Below are 18,032 nucleotides of genomic sequence, written 5' to 3' on the forward strand. Positions count from 1 at the left end.
CACACTTGTGGTGAGTCTTGAAGGGAGAGTAAGAGCTACCCTGACCCTGACGCGGGGAAGGAAATGGCTTCCAGTCCAGCATGTGCACAAAGGTGTTGTGGAGCACGGTTCATTCCAGGCACCGCAGAGTCCAGTGCTCCATGTAAAGGGGCCAGACCCGAACCAAACAGCTGCAATCAGCGGGAGAGGGACCACATCCCTGGTTTGCTTAAGGTAGGGGTGATTTTGCTTACATAGTATTTCTAGTGTTTTATTCTTAGATTATGAGTAGCCAGATTCAGAGGCAAGTGGCACCGAGAACATAGGCTTCTTTTTTTTTTTTTTAAATGTTGAGCCTTCTTTCAATTTGTTTTATTTATTTTATTTATTTTTGGCTGTGTTGGCTCTTCGTTTCTGTGCAAGGGCTTTCTCTAGTTGCGGCGAGCGGGGGCCACTCTTCATCGTGGCGCGCGGGCCTCTCACTGTCGCGGCCTCTCTCGTTGCGGAGCACAGGCTCCAGACGCGCAGGCTCAGTAGTTGTGGCTCACGGGCCCAGTTGCTCCGCGGCATGTGGGATCTTCCCAGACCAGGGCTCGAACCCGTGTCCCCTGCATTAGCAGGCAGATTCTCAACTACTGTGCCACCAGGGAAGCCCGAACATAGGCTTCTTATTGCTGTTGTGCCTCTAACCTCCAAAGTTCTTCATGGGAAGGCCGCATGATTACGTGACGGCAGTTAAAACGCAGGAGCCCTTGGATTGAGCTCCCAATTAGAGTCTCCAGGAAAAAAGGCAAACCTGATCATGCCAACCTCAGGCTTAAACCTTTCAATGCTTCCACATTGCCCTCAGCATAAATTCCCAACTTCTTAACAGGTAAACAAGGTTTTCCAGGCCCTAGTCATGGTCAGCTGACTGCCATCAACCCTCACCACTCTCCCACTTCAAACACCCTGCTCCAGCAATGCTGAATTACCTACAATCTGGAGTCTCGCCAGGCTTCTGTAAACACTGTTCCCTCTGCCTGTGGGGATCTTCCCACCCACCTCCCATCACTCTCACCTTCACTGGAGCTCTCCTGCTTTTCTTTTAGTTTCAGGGAACTCCCCTTTCTTCCATAGTGGGACCTCAGAGGCCCTGCGCTTGCTTATTGCAGCACTTAACACGCTGTACTGAGATGTGCTGTCTCTTGTATGTCCCCACTACTAGCCTAGCTGTTCTTTTAATGTAGAGATTGTCATTTTCACCATTAGAACATTAGTTTTTAATTGAAAGCCTACAACACAGCAGGAATACATTAAACATTTGTTTCAGAGCTGACTGAACCGGTGTTATGTGAGGGTAGGTATTGTGTTCATTTTTACCCAAAGGAATGCTGAGTGTTTTACTGGCTAAGAATTTTATGAATTAAAATTTTTTTTCGCCCCCACGGAAAATAGAGAAAGGGTATGTATGAAGATTCAGTAGTTCCACATGGAAAAAATAAAGAGAAGTAACAACCAAAAGTGTTAATAGCAGGGGAGAAAAGGACATTATTATCCCAAGGTTAAACTTAACTCTGACAAGTTGGAGGTCATTTCCCCAGAAACTGAGGATGCCCATTACTAGGACAAGGAGATGAAGGTTATAGAAAGAGCAGGAAGGGAGTCTTGGAAAGCACCTGGCTTATTCCTGATTGGCTTAAAAGAAGACAAATGACTTGTTCAAAGACGCCAGGGCTAGAATCAAAGAGTAAGCGGAATAAATGGCCCCAAAGCTCTCTACATCCTAATCCCCGGAACCTGTGAATGTTACCTTACACAGCAAAAGAGGCTTTGCAAATGTGATTAAGAACCTTGAGATGAGGCGTTTATCCTGTATTATTCAGATGGACCCAATCTAATCACATGGGCCCTTAGAGCAGAGAATCTTCCCCAGCTGTGATCAGAGGGAGACATGACTATGGATGGAGGATCAGAAAGATGCAATGTGAAAAGGAAGCTGACCTGCCATTGCAGATGGAATAAGGGCACCACGAGCCAAGGAGTGCAGGCGGCAACTAGAAGCTGAAAGAGGCAAGGAAGCTGAGCCTCCCCTAGAGCCTCCAGGCGGAAGGCATCCCTGCTGATGTCTTGATTTTAGCCCAGTGAGACCTGTGTGGGATTTCTGACATACACAACAGGAAGATAATACATTTGTTTCAAACCACTGAGTTACAGTAATTTGTTACAGCATCAAGAGAAGAGTAATGTAGGCTACACACATTGTAAGCAGGCCAAATAGGCAGGCTTCCCATCTCTTGTCCATAATTTCTTCTCACTCTTCTGTAGTGTTCTTATCCTTTAGAGATCTTGTGGGAGTTATCTAATCCCATCTCACTTGGGTTGTATGTCGAGGTGGGAGCAGAGGGCTTGCGGAGTGATTTGCTCTGGGTCTCACACCCTAGAAATGGCAGAGCCCTTTCCAGAAAGATTGGCCTGGGGCTCGTGCAACATTTTGTGAGTCCAGATTGACCAAAGGCAGCCTTGTGCCAATCAGTTTAAAATCTAGAGAAACGACACAGTCTTTGCTGGCCATGGAACAGGCCTAACACTGAGAGACTATTGTTATTGACTCTGGGCAGACAGCCACAGAGCTCCAGGAAGAGGGAAGTATGGTATTTACACATGGCTTTCCAAGAGCAGGGCCTCTGCCGCATACATTGTGGTCCTGATAGGATCTCTTATGAAACTTCAAAAAGCTCCAATTACTCCCTGCGATTGCGATTGCGTGAAATAGCTCAGGGTAGCGAGGTTATGACCACTGTCATTTAGATATGCCACCCCTGTATGCGGTCTGTTATGTAACCACTATACCACATTTTTACACTTTATTTAACATCACCCAGACATTTATGGAAAATTTTCTCTGACTTCCACCTTATGTGCATGGTATCAATATTGCTAATCTGAGAACCTGGACAGTGCTTAAATTAAATCAAATGAATATTGAATGAGTAAGGATGTGTGAATTCAGATGGGTGCTTTCTTTGCGAGCTCACACAGGTATTTGAGGAATATCAGAGTGTTAGAGCCCTAATCTGACATTCCCCTCCTTTTCAGGCCATCATGGGGCAGACGGAATTAGAAGGCTGCCCAAACCTTGAAGCAGCGTTAATTAGTGCTGCTGGGTATATAAGCCAAATAACTCCTTGCAAGATCAGTCAAAAGGGTAATATGCTTCAGAAACCCTTTGATTATTATCATGATCCCTGGGAAGTAAAGAAATGCCAAGGGACGCATGTGGCAATGCTTTGGATTTATGCAAAGTGCAAAGTAACTGTGGAGATGGATTATTAACAAGAGTTTCTCAGATCAGTGAAATGCTGTGAACTTCCTGGCTTGTGGCTGGATCTAACATGGGCAGATATTCTGAGGCTCGGCTTGTCTAGTACAATATTTGGGAAAAAGTTGTTTGGCAGCGAGCAAAGTATTATTAAGTACCCAGCCAAAGTTAGATAGTATGAATTGTAGTAGGCCAAGTCAGCATGGATCCGTAACTACTTTAAAGACATGTAATCTAAAGGAGAACTGGGGAAAGCAGGCTGTGGATTATTCTGGGTTGGCTAATTGGATAGCACACAAGAAAGTCTGGGGTATTAGGGTATTGACATAGTAACTTACACACTGCATATGTGGAGCCAGGACAGAATTAAATGTACCCAGAAGCGGGCTGGTGGACCTGCTGACAAAGGAAGGTTAAGAAAAATTAAACATATCAGTAAGGCAAAGAGTTGGCTCAATGAAGAGAAGGGAGGGGAGAAAAATGAAGTTAAACAGGATGTGTCTAGAGCAGTGGCTCTTAAAGGATGGTTCCTGAACAGCAGCATCAATATCAATTGGGACCTTACTGGAAATGCAAATCCTCAGGACGTACCAAGTCAAAATTCTGGGGTGGGCCTCAAGCAATCCCTGTTTTAACAAGCCTTATAGGTGATTCTGATGTATGTCAGTTTGAGAACTACTGGTTTAGAAAAAGGAAACGAAGTTGGAGCTCTCCTAGATGAGCAGTGTCACATAAAAAGGAGGTACAGAGGCCTACTGTGCTGGTGGATGGCTGATATGATGTGATGAGAGTTAGTGGTACAGAAGAAGAGGGGATACTGAAGTCCCGATTTCAGGTGAGTCATCTGATGACTGAGGATAAAATCAAGGGTTAGAATAAAAGGGAAAAAAGTGATCCAGTTGCTCATATCATCAAAGAAGGTGAAACTGAGTCTTAGAGGGTAGCATGTGAGGGTGAAGGGGGTTTGGAACGAATAATGAGATATCAAAGGAAGAAGACAGAATTGTGTTGGATAAATGGTTTAGCTGTGACAGTGAGCAAGTACCAGAATAGCCCCTATTCCTCTACCCTTCAGTTGGGAAAAATGGGAAAAACAAATAATTGTTCCACCAGCCAAAAGAGAAAGGAGCCAAGAAGTATGTGTCTGATTGGGAGAAAGAGGGTGGCTGCCTGGGAGAAGAGACGTCTAAGTTAAAGAAAGGAGGTGAGGATAAATGGGAGTTTTAACCCATACACAACTGAGGTTCTTAGCCCACCACTAAAAGAAAGTAGGCTTGGGATGAGTAGAAAATAGTTCAGTGGTGGAAGTTCTCCTGAGTAGCCAGCATAATGAACATGGCTCAAGAAAACAGTAGATCGGGAGGTCAGATCAGTGAAACAGCCAAGAGAGAACACTAAGTGAAAGGAGGACGTCTGGAGAATGGAGAAAACACACCCGTGCAAAGAAGATACAATGCAACTTTCAACATAAGTTGTATTGAAGCAAACTCTTTCTCTAAGAAAAGGGACAAAATGGCGGCATGGGAATTTGCTTACTATATTTCTAGAGGTTACAACTACAGCTTTCAGAGACCACTTAGAGGACAAGGAACATTTCTGATGAGGTAGGAACAAAGATAAAGATAAACCCACACTTAAAATTTGCAATTACTGTTTAAGCAAGGACTCATGGTCAAAGTGAGTTCCCATTCTAATAAAGTTAGGACGACCCCCAAAATGTCAATGTGACATTCTTAAATAAGGCCTTATATTTTTATGATATTCATTTGTTTAATACGGAGAAATTAAAAAAGGGAAAGTTTTGTGATTTAGTCAGAAAGAGTTACACAACATATATGCTTTATTTCCAGGGATTTCTGAAATCATATGCTTTTAAAAATCTCTACCTTAATCAAATTTACCCCCACTATATAATGTTTACTATTAAACCAACTAAATTGACAATAATTGCTCTCAAAAGACAATAATACATTGTAAGAGCTGATAAATTATAAAATATAACAGATTGCAACCAATTGCTTAACAACAAAAAGTAAAGAGGCTGACCCTTTATAACAATTTACAGAACTCTGTTTAACTTAATGAGAAAAATCTGCTTTGGATAAGGCACTGTTTCATCACTTCTCAGAGATTAAGGCACACAGTCACCAGCATTACAAACACAAATGTGTAAGAAAATCTGAAGACAGCAGCTGGTACAAATGCTACCAAAAACAGGTGCCTTTGGGGCACTGATTGTTATGTCAAAGTATATTAAACTGTGCAAATGTAAAACTTACAGCAACTCAATTTTCCTTCTCTAATAAAGGTTAATCATTTTTAACAGAAGATAACCTGAAAGAACAAAGGAAAAAGCCAATTTCCTAAAACTACTTTTTTGAAAAAAAATTGTTTTGTCTCTTAGTATCAGGCAAATTTTTTTTTTTTTTTTTTTTTTTTTTTTGCGGTACACGGGCCTCTCCCGTTGCGGAGCACAGGCTCCGGACGTGCAGGCTCAGCGGCCATGGCTCACGGGCCCAGCCACTCCGCGGCATGTGGGATCTTCCCAGACCGCGGCATGAACCCATGTCCCCTGCATCGGCAGGTGGACTCGCAACCACCGCGCCACCAGGGAAGCCCAAGGCAAATTTTTAAAAAAATGATTTAACTGGTACAATATTTTAGAATAGTATGTAAACAAATTGATAGCAACTAAAACAATTTTAATGGCACATTCAGGAGTTTACATTTGAAATGACATTATTGGTTAGGTCCTTTTTTGTGGATTTTATGGTTATGAGTCACGTATCAATATTTTGTTAATGTTAATTTTAAACAAATATTTTGTTAAATTTAGTTATGTTTTTCAAAACAGTTAAAACTCCAACACATGAGATTTGAGGGCAAAGATAATGAAAAAATACTACTTAGGTAGAATGTTACTACAGTCAACATATTATAATAATTATTTCCTAAAGTTATTTCTGAAACAATAACCTAGGTCTAATGTTACTGTCTTTTAAGAATATTATAACATAAGTGCACAAAAGCAGTTTCTGCCAGTAATCAAAACTCACTAAAGCACTTGGCAAATTAAACTTCAGTCAGGATCAAAATATATGAAATAAAGAAATGTTAGCATTTATTATACATCTTATAATTAATATAAGTACCTAACATGTTTTTAAAATTCACTTTAATGTTGGCTGTCATTATCTCAACCATTGGTTCTTTAAGACTGCCATATGGTTATCTCAGACATCAATATAATTTCCATGTTTTGAAGACATCACTTGGCTCGTCCCTGTGAAATACATAACAAATGAACAGATGTGAGGTAAAGATGATGTGATTATTACATAAAGCCAAAATGGCAAAGGAGAAGTTTCTCCAAATGGGCATATCCACAAGCCATGGCGAATTGCATCTCGAACATGGTGTGAGGTCCAGGATATAAATAACATCCAGGGAAGACAGCACCATGAATCTTTGAGCTTGAAAAGGTGCATCATAAACTTCAGGGTCAGAACCACGGCGGGTATCACAGTAGAACAGTGAAGGAAAGGTCTTCGTGGAAGAGTAAGAGCAGCCTGCACAGGGAAAGCGGTAGCTAGTATCATTTCCTTCTTGGCAAACAAAATTTTACAGCTGCTTCCTAATATTGTAACCATCTGTTTTCCTGCAGGCTATGGAAATGCAAAGGAAACATTTTCTGTGCCACCTCCTCCAAAAACACTTTGCACTAAAAATGAAATCACGATCTCAGGAACATGTGATTAATTTTTAAAAACTTCCTATTATTTACTTAGAAAAGTCACAATACAAACAGTTTATATCCTAAATATATGGTTAGTGTAAACTTGGACTTTTAAAGAATTGTCTGGGACCTCTAAGAGTACTGAAAAAGTCTCACAACTGAATAAAATATTCTTCAATTAAACTTTTTAAAATTGAAGTATAGTTGATATATAATGTTATATTAGTTTCAGGTGTACAACATATTTTTATTGATTATACTCCATTTAACGTTATTATAAAATACTGGTTATATTCCCTGTGCTGTAAATTACATCCTTGTATCTTAATTATTTTATACCTAATAGTCTGTACCTCTTAATCTCCTTCCCCTATCTTGTCCCTCCCCCCACCCCATTCTTCAATTAATAAATGCATAAAAGGTGAGTATTTTTGTTGTAACCTTTTATATTAGCCTTGAATACTTTCAGAATTTATTTATAACAACATTTAGAGGCAGTATATTATTTTAAACAAGTATTTGAAAGTTGAGTTAAATAAACCAATAGCATTTCTAAACCATTGTAAAAATGTAATCAATATCTAAACAAATGAAAATTTCAGGCTTAACACCTGAATGATCCATGAGTAAGGTTTCATTCTCACACATTCTAAAGGCTAATTTCCAACTAGATAATTTCTAATAAAAATAAAGCTGAAGATAGAGAAGATTGCCTGATTTGGAATCTCCCCACACATCTTCAAAAACACTACAGAACAACGACAAATGAAACTATACCAAGCCCCACTTAGCATAGCCAGAAGTCAGAGAATGCCCAAACTTCAATTACTATAAAGTATTAAACACCAAGTCAGTGAGCACTCTCTCACACTCCCCACTCAAGCCAAAAAAAACTGCATTGAAGAAAGATGAGGGGAAATCTAAGATTGATCTAAAGTTACCACTAGAAAGAGAAAGTTCAACCCAAGTGTGGGGTCCTCGTACATAAGAGCACTAACTACACAGAAAGGACTTAAAAGTGGGCATGATTCAAGGCTCTGAAAAGCATTAGTTTTCCAGGAGAAGATGGTACAAAGGAAGGGAGAGGTAGCCTTTGGAGACTCGGGTGGTAAAGGGAAAAAAGAAGTAGTAAAGGGAAAAAAGAAGTAGTAAAGGCAAAAGTCAGGTTCCTATTTTTTAAAAAATAGAGGACACAACCTTCCCACCACATTAAAAAGAAAATCATCCATTAAAGAGACTGTACCTTGCAACACTGTCAAATCAGACCAACCTTAAACTGGGTATCTTGTAAAGCCACTCCTTAAACCGGTATTCTTTAATTCCCACCTACCCGCTGAACATCAAAGAGTTTATTTATTCTACATTCCTAATTACCTCTCCCTGCTCCTCCACATTTTTAGTTGTTTTATTTTTACTTTGTCAGAACACATAACATTTCTGTATTATGCCATTTTAGCCTCCACCTTTGTTTTTAAGTTATATACCCACAATATATCATGCTCCTCAATAGCAGCGTGGGATGGGGGGCGGGATGGGCTACAGTAACCAGTACTTGGAGGAGAGCAATAGCCTCATGTTGAGATGATTAGCAGTTGTGCTCTGGATGTGTGGAGGGATACTGACTATTCACAATTTCATTTGTGAAGTCTATTTATATTAATAGTTGCTAAGGAAGAAACAAGAAGTTTCTGTTGCTTGCCTAATTTCTAAAATATTCTAATTTCTAAAATATTCATGCAAATTTTTCATTCATAGATACATAATAAAACAAAGACATATCATAAAATTATACAAGTAAAAATAGATATCTTAAAAATAGAAGTAGCGACCCACCACCAGTCCCTCCCATCAGGAAGCTTGCACAAGCCTCTTAGATAGCATCATCCATCAGAGGGCAGACAGCAGAAGCAAGGAGAACTACAATTCTGCAGCCTGTGGAAGAAAAGCCACATTCACAGAAAGATAGGTAAAATGAAAAGGGGGAGGACTATGTACCAGATGAAGGAACAAGATGAAACTGCAGAAAAACAACTAAATGATGTGGAGATAGGCAACCTCCCAGAAAAAGAATTCAGAATAATGACACTGAAGATGATCCAGGACCTCGGAAAAACAATGGAGGCAAAGATTGAGAGGATGCAAGAACTGTTTAACAAAGACCTAGAAGAATTAAAGAATAAACACCTAGAAGAATTAAAAACAAACAGAGATGAACAATACAATAACTGAAGTGAAAGATATACTAGAAGGAATCAATAGCAGCATAACTGAGGGAGAAGAACGGATAAGTGACCTGGAAGACAGAATGGTAGAATTCACTGCCGTGGAACAGAATAAAGAAAATAAGAATGAAAAGAAATGAAGACAGCCTAAGAGACCTCTGGGACAACATTAAATGCAACAATATTCACATTATAGGGGTCCCAGAAGGAGAAGAGAGAGAGAAAGGACCCAAGAAAATATTTGAAGAGATTATTGTCGAAAACTTCACTAACATGGGAAAGGAAATAGCCACCCAAGTCCAGGAAGCACAGAGTCCCAGGCAATATAAACCCAAGGAGAAACATGCCGAGACACACAGTAATCAAACTGACAAAAATTAAAGAAAAATTATTAAAAGCAACAAGGGAAAATGACAAAAAACATACAAGGGAACTCCCATAAGGTTAACAGCTGATTTCTCAGCAGAAACTCTACAAGCCAGAAGGGAGTGGCACAATATATTTAAAGTGATGAAAGGGAAGAAACTACAACCAAGATTACTCTAACTGGCAAGGATCTCATTCAGATTTGACAGAGAAATCAAGCAAGAGCTAAGAGAATTCAGCACCACCAAACCAGCTCTACAACAAATGCTAAAGGAACTTCTCTAAGTGGGAAACACAAGAGAAGAAAAGGACCTACAAAAACAAACCCATGACAATTAAGAAAATGGTAAAAGGAACATACATATCGATAATTACCTTAAACATAAATGGATTAAATGCTCCAACCAAAAGACACAGGCTCGCTGAATGGATACAAAAACAAGACCCATATATATGCTGTCTATAAGAGGCCCACTTCAGACCTAGGGACACATACAAACTGAAAGTGAGGGGATGGAAAAAGATATTCCATGCAAATAGAAATCAAAAGAAAGCTGGAGTAGCAATACTCATATCAGACAAAATAGACTTTAAAATAAAGGATGTTACAAGAGACAAGGAAGGACACTACATATGATCAAGGGATCAATCCAAGAAGAAGATATAACAATTATAAATATGTATGCACCCAACATAGGAGCACCTCAACACATAAGGCAACTACTAACAGCTATAAAAGAGGAAATCGACGGTAACACAATAATAGTGGGGGACTTCAACATCTAACTTACATCAGTGGACAGATCATCCAGACAGAAAATTAATAAGGAAACACAAGCTTTAAATGACACAATAGACCAGATACATTTAATTGATATTTATAGGACATTACATCCAAAAACAGCAGATTACACTTTCTTCTTAAGTGCACACGGAACATTCTCCAGGATTGATCACATCTTGGGTCACAAATCAAGCCTCAGTATATTTAAGAAAATTGAAATCATATCAAGCATCTTTCTGACCACAATGCTATGAGATTAGAAATCAATTACAGGGGAAAAAACGTAAAAAACACAAACATATGGAGGCTAAACAATACATTACTAAATAACCAAGAGATCACTGAAGAAATCAAAGAGGAAATAAAAAAATACCTAGAGACAAATGACAATGAAAACACGATGATCCAAAACCTATGGGGTGCAGCAAAAGCAGTTCTAAGAGGTAAGTTTATAGCAATACAAGCCTACCTCAAGAAACAAGAAAAATCTCAGCTAAACAATCTAACCTTACACCTAAAGGAACCAGAGAAAGAAGAACAAACAAAACCCAAAGTTAGTAGAAGGAAAGAAATCATAAAGATCAGAGCAGAAATAAATGAAATAGGGCTTACCTGGTGGCGCAGTGGTCAAGAATCCGCCTGCCAAGGCAGGGTACACGGGTTCAAGCCCTGGCCCAGGAAGATCCCACATGCCATGGAGCAACTAAGCCCAGGTGCCACAACGATGGAGCCTGAGCTCTAGAGCCCACAAGCCACAAGTACTGAGCCCACGTGCCAGAACTACTGAAGCCTGCGTGCCTAGAGCCTGTGCTCTGCAACAAGAGAAGCCACAACCATGAGAAGCCCGCAGACTGCAATGAAGAGTAGCTCCCGTTCACCTCAACTAGAGAAAGCCTGCACAGCAACGAAGACCCAACACAACCATAAATAAATAAATAAAAGAAATGAAATAGAAACAAAGAAAACAATACCAAAGATAAATAAAACTAAAAGCTGGTTCTTTGAGAAGATAAACAAAATTGATAAACCTTTACCCAGACTCATCAAGAAAAAGAGGGAGAGGACTCAAATCAATAAAATTAGAAATGAAAGAGGAGAAGTTACAACAGACACTGCAGAAATACAAAGCAGCATAAGAGACTACTACAAGCAACTCTATGCCAATAAAATGGACAACCTGGAAGAAATGGACAAATCCTTAGAAAGGTAAAACCTTCTAAGACTGAACCAGGAAAAAACAGAAAATATGAACAGATCAATCACAAGTAATGAAATTGAAACCATGATTAAAAACCTTCCAACAAACAACAGTCCAGGACCAGATGGCTTCACAGGTGAATTCTATCAAATATTTAGAGAAGAGCTAACACCCATCCTTCTCAAACCTTCCAAAAACTTGCAGAGAAAGGAACACTCCCAAACTCATTCTATGAGGCCACCATCATCCTGATATCAAAACCAGAAAAAGATACTACAAAAAAAGAAAATTACAGAGCTTCCCTGGTGGCGCAGTGGTTGAGAGTCTGCCTGTCGATGCAGGGGACACGGGTTCATGCCCTGGTCCGGGAAGATCCCATATGCCGCAGAGCGGCTAGGCACATGAGCCATGACTGCTGACCCTGCACGTCCGGAACCTGTGCTCCACAACGGGAGAGGCCACAACAGTGAGAGGCCCATGTACCACCAAAAAAAAAAAAAAAGAAAGAAAAAGAAAATTACAGACCAATATCACTGATGAATATAGATGCAAAAATCCTCAACAGAATACTAGCAAACAGAATCCAACAACATATTAAAAGGATCATACACTATGATCAAGTAGGGTTTATCCCAGGAATGCAAGGATTCTTCAATATACGCAAATCAATCAATGTGATACACCATATTAACAAACTGAAGGATAAAAACCATATGATCATCTCAATAGATGCAGAAAAAGCTTTTGATAAAATTCAACACCGATTTATGATAAAAAGCCCTCCAGAAAGTGGGCATAGAGAGAACCTACCTCAACATAATAAAGGCCATATATGACAAACGCACAGCAAACATCATTCTCAATGGCGAAAAACTGAAAGCATTTCCTCTAAGATCAGGAACAAGACAAGGATGTCCACTCTTGCCACTATTATTCAACATAGTTTTGGAAGTCCTAGCCATGGCAATCAGTGAAGAAAAAGAAATAAAAGGAATACAAATTGCAAAAGAAGAAGTAAAACTGTCACTGTTTGCAGATGACATGATACTATACATAGAGAATCCTAAAGATGTCACCAGAAAACTACTAGAGCTAATCAATGAATCTGGTAAAGTTGCAGGCTACAAAATTAATGCACAGAAATCTCTTGCATTCCTGTACACTAACAACGGAGGATCAGAAAGAGAAATTAAGGAAACAATCCCATTCACCATTGTAACAAAAAGAATAAAATATCTGGGAATAAACCTACCTGAGGAGGTAAAAGACCTGTACTCAGAAAACTATAAGACACTGATGAAAGAAATCAAAGATGACACAAACAGATGGAGAGACATACTATGTTCTTGGATTGGAAGAATCAATATTGTGAAAATGACTATACTACCCAAAGCAATGTACAGATCCAATGCAATCCCTATCAAGTTACCAATGGCATATTTTACAGATCTAGAACAAAAAAATCTTAAAATTTGTTTGGAGACACAACAGACCCCGAATAGCCAAAGCAGTCTTGAGGAAAGAAAAACAGAGCTGGAGGAATCAGACTCCCTGACTTCAGACTATATTACAAAGCTACAGTAATCAAGACAGTATGGCACTGGCACAAAACGAGAAATATAGATCAATGGAACAGAATAGAAAGCCCAGAGATAAACCCACGCACCTATGGTCAACTAATCTATGACAAAGGAGACAAGGATATACAATGGAGAAAAGACAGTCTCTTCAATAAGTGGTGCTGGGAAAACTGGACAGCTACATGTAAAAAAATGAAATTAGGACACTCCCTGACACCACCCACAAAAATAAACTCAAAATGGATTAGAGACCTAAATGTAAGACTGGACACTATGAAACTCTTTGAGGAAAACATAGGGAGAACACTCTTTGACATAAATCACAGCAGGATCTTTTTTTATCCACCTCCTAGAGTAATGGAAATAAAAACAAATGGGACCTAATGAAACTTAAAAGCTTTTGCAAAGCAAAGGAAACTACAAACAAGGGAAAAAGACAACCCTCAGATGGGAGAAAATATTTGCAAACGAATCAACGGACAAAGGATTAATCTCCAAAATATATAAACAGCTCATGCAGCTCAATATTTAAAAAAAAAAAACCAATCAAAAGATGGGCAGAAGACCTAAATAGACATTTCTCCAAAGAAGACACACAGATGGCCAAGAAGCATATGAAAAGCTGCTCAACAGCACTAATTATTAGAGAAATGCAAATCAAAACTACAATGAGGTATCACTTCACACCAATCACAATGGCCATCATCAGAAAATCTACAAAAAATAAATGCTGGAGAGGGTGTGGAGAAAAGGGAACCCTCTTGCACTGTTGGTGAGAATGTAAATTGATACAGTCACTATGGAGAACAGTATGGAGGTTCCTTTAAAAACTAAAAATAGAACTACCATATGACCCAGCAATCCCACTACTGGGCATATACCCTGAGAAAACCATAATTCAAAAAGAGACAGTACCACAATGTTCATTGCAGCACTATTTACAATCGCCAGGACATGGAAGCAACCTAAGTGTCCATCAACAGATGAATGGATAAAGAAGATGTGGCGTATATATACAATGGAATATTACTCAACCATAAAAAGAAATGAAATTCAGTTATTTGTAGTGGGGTGGATGGACCTAGAGTCTGTCATACAGAGTGAGGTAAGTCAGAAAGAGAAAAACAAATACCATATGCTAACACATATATTTTGAATCTAAAAAAAAAAAGTTCTGAAGAACCCTGGGGCAGGACAGGAATAAAGATGCAGACATAGAGAATGGACTTGAGGACACGGGGACAGGGAATAGTAAGCTGGGACGAAGTGAGAGAGTGGTATTGACATATATACACTACGAAATGTAAAATAGATAGCTAGTGGGAAGCAGCTGCATAGCACAGGGAGATCAGCACAGTGCTTTGTGACCACCTAGAGGGGTGGGATAGGGAGGGTGGGAGGGAGACACAAGAGGGAGGGGATATGTGTATACATATAGCTGATTCATTTTGTAATACAACAGAAACTAACACAACATTGTAAAGCAATTATACTCCAATAAAGATGTTAAAAGAAAATATAAGGATCAATACATGCACTATGCTATACTTTATGTACAGTATCTCATTTAATCCTAGAAATAGCCCTATAAGTTAGGGATTATTTTATAGAGGAGGAAACTGGGACTTAGAGAGACTAAGTAACTTCCCCACAGTGTGCAGTTATCAAGTGGCAGAGTTGGAATCTAATACTGGATCTGCCTGACTCTATGGCTCATATTCTTAACACTACTGTTTATCAATGAATTAGGGAATAAATACAGTATACAGCCTAAATGTTTTTTAAGAATTACAATAGAAATACTTAAATTCTAGATGAATGCACTTATAAATTACACTTTTCCTTTTTTGTTTTTGTTTCTAATTGAAGTACAGTTGATTTACAATGTTGTGTTAGCTTTAGGTATATAGGAAAGTGCTTCAGTTATACACATATATTTATTCATTTTCAGATTATTTTCCATTATAGGTTATTACAAGATATTGAATATAGTTCCCTGTGCTCTACAGTAGGTCTTTGTTGTCTATCTATTCAATATTTTCTATATAGTAGTGTGTATCTGTTAATCCCAAACTCCTAATTTATCCCTTCCTCCCCCACCTTTCCCCTTTGATAACCATAAGTTGGTTTTCTATGTCTGTGAGTCAATTTCTGTTTTGTAAATAAGATCATATCGTTTTCTTAAGATTCCACATATAAGTGATGTCACATATTTGCCTTTCTCTGTCTGACTTCACTTAGTATGATAATCTCTAGGTCCATCCATACTACTGCAAATGACATATTCCATTGTGTGTGTATCTATCTATATATATATATAGATACACACACGCACACACATATACATACACTGCATCTTCTTTACCCATTCTTCTGTCGATGGACATTTAGGTTGCTTCCACCTCTCGGCTATTGTAAATACTGCTACTATGAACACTGAGGTGCATATATCTTTTCAAATTAGAGTTTTCATCTTTTCTGGATATATGCCCAGGAGTGGGATTGCAGGATCATGTGGTAGCTCTATTTTTAGCTTTTAATGGAACCTTCATACTGTTCTCCATAGTGGCTACACAATTTACATTCTCACCAACAGTGTATGAGCGTTCCCTTTTCTCCACATCATCACCAACATTTGTTATTTGTAATCTTTTTCATGATATTCATTCTAACAGGTGTGAGGTGATATCTCACTGTGGTTTTGATTTGCATTTCCCTGATGGTTAGCAATGTTGAGCATCTTTTCATGTGCCTGGTGGCCATCTGCATTTCCTCTTTGGAAAAGTGTCTATTCAGTTCTTCTGCTCATTTTTTGATTGGGTTGTTTGTTTTTTTGATATTGAGCTATATGAGCTACTGGTACATTTTGGAAATTAATCCCTTGTCAGTTGCATCGTTTGCAAATATTTTCTCTTATTCCATAGGTTGTTTTTTTATTTTGTTTACAATTTCCTTTGCTATATGAAAGTTTTTAAGTTTAATTATGTCCAATTTGTTTATCTTTGCTTTTATTTCCACTACTCTAGGAGACAGATCCAAAAAAATATTGGTGTGATTTAATGGCAAAGAGTGTTCTGCCTATGTTTTCCTCTATGAGTTTTATAGTATTTGGTCTTATATTTAGGTCTTTAATCCATTTTGGGTTTATTTTTGTATATGGTGTTAGAAAATGTTCTAATTTCATTCTTTCACATGTAGCTGTCAAGTTTTCCCAGCACCACTTACTGAAAAGACTGCCTTTTCTCCATTGTATATTCTTGCCTCCTTTGTGGTAGATTAATTGAGCATAAGTGCATGGGTTTATTTCTGGGCTTGCTATCCTGTTCCATTGATCTATGTGTTTGTTTTTGTGTTAGTACCATACTGTTTTGATTACTGGAGTTTGCAGTATAGGCCGAAGTCATGGAGCCTGATGCCTCCAGCTCTGTTCTTCTTTCTCAAGACTCTTGGCTAATCGGGGTCTTTTGTGTTTCCAGACAAATTTTAAAATTATTTGTTCTAGTTATGTGAAAAATGCCATTGGTATTTTATAGGGATTGCATTGAATCTGTAGATTGCCTTGGATAGTATGGTCATTTTAACAATATTGATTTTGTAATCCAAGAACATGGCATATCTTTCCATCTGTTTGTGTCATCTTCAATTTATTTCATCAGGGTCTCATAATTTTCTGAGTACAGGTCTTTTGCCTCTTTAGTTAGGTTTATTCCTAGGTATTTTATTCTTTTTGATGTGATGGTAAATGGAATTGTTTCTTTTTTTCTGTTTTTTATATTTCATTGTTAGTGTATAGAAATGCAACATATTTCTGTATATTAATTTTGTATCCTGCAACTTTACTGAATTCATTGATGAGGTTTAGTAGTTTTCTGGTGGCATGTTTAGGAATTTCTATGTATAATATCATGTCATCTGCAAACACTGACAGCTTTACTTCTTTCCAATTTGGATTCCTTTTATTTCCTTTTCTTCTCTGATTGCTGTGGTTAGGATTTCCAAAACTATGTTGAATAAAAGTAGCAAGAGTGGACATCCTTGTCTTGTTCCTGATCTTAAATGAAATGCTTTCAGCTTTTCAGCATTGACTATGATGTTAGCTGTGGGTTTGTCATATATGGCCTTTATTATGTTGAGGTATGTTCCCTCTATGCCCACTTTCTGGAGAATTTTTTAATAATATATATAGAATTTTATCAAAAGCTTATTCTGCATCTATTGAGATGATCATATGGTTTTTATTTTTCAGTTTGTTAATGTGGTGTATCACACTGATTGATTTGTGGATACTGAAAAATCATTGCATCCCTAGGATAAATCCACTTGATTATGGTGTATGGTCCTTTTAATGTATTGTTGGAGTCAGTTTGCTAGTATTTTGTTGATGATTTTTGCATCTATGTTCATCAGTGATACTGGCCTGTAATTTTTTTTGGGGGGGGGTATCTGTGTCTGGTTTTGGTATCAGGGTGATGGTGGCCTCATAGAATGAGTTTGGAAGTATTCTTTCCTCTGCAATTTTTTGGAACAGTTTCAGAAGGATAGGTGTTAACTTTTCTCTATTTGTTTGGTAGAATTAACCTGTGAAGCCAACTAAGCCTGGACTTTTGTTTGTTGGGAGTTTTTTTTTTAATTTATTAATTAATTTATTTAGGCTGCGCCGGGTCACAGTTGCGGCACACGGGATCTTCGCTGCAGCATGCGGGATCTTTAGTTGCGGCATGTGGGATCTTTTAGTTGTGGCATGCAGGCTCGGGCTTCTTAGTTGTGGCATGAGGCCTTCTTAGTTGTGGCATGTGGCCTTCTTAGTTGCAGCATGCGGACTCTTAGTTGCAGCATGCAGACTTAGTTGCAGCATGCGAACTTTTA

The 18,032-nt window shown here is 38.6% G+C and overlaps 1 protein-coding gene across 3 annotated transcripts in view; it reads right to left on the reverse strand.

Moving 5' to 3' along the window:
• Positions 1-5,079: 5,079 nt before the first annotated feature.
• The window catches only part of TMEM267 (transmembrane protein 267), a 31,616-nt gene continuing 18,663 nt past the window's right edge, over positions 5,080-18,032 (reverse strand). For all 3 annotated transcript variants that reach the window (XM_019930072.3, XM_019930074.3, XM_019930073.3), the window contains exon 3: positions 5,080-6,849. In XM_019930072.3, coding sequence (XP_019785631.2) covers positions 6,514-6,849 — 336 coding nt within the window. In that variant the 3' untranslated portion in view covers positions 5,080-6,513. The remainder of the gene's footprint in view (positions 6,850-18,032) is intronic.

This window comes from Tursiops truncatus, chromosome 3 (assembly GCF_011762595.2).
Source record: "Tursiops truncatus isolate mTurTru1 chromosome 3, mTurTru1.mat.Y, whole genome shotgun sequence".
Classification (NCBI taxonomy): domain Eukaryota; kingdom Metazoa; phylum Chordata; class Mammalia; order Artiodactyla; family Delphinidae; genus Tursiops; species Tursiops truncatus.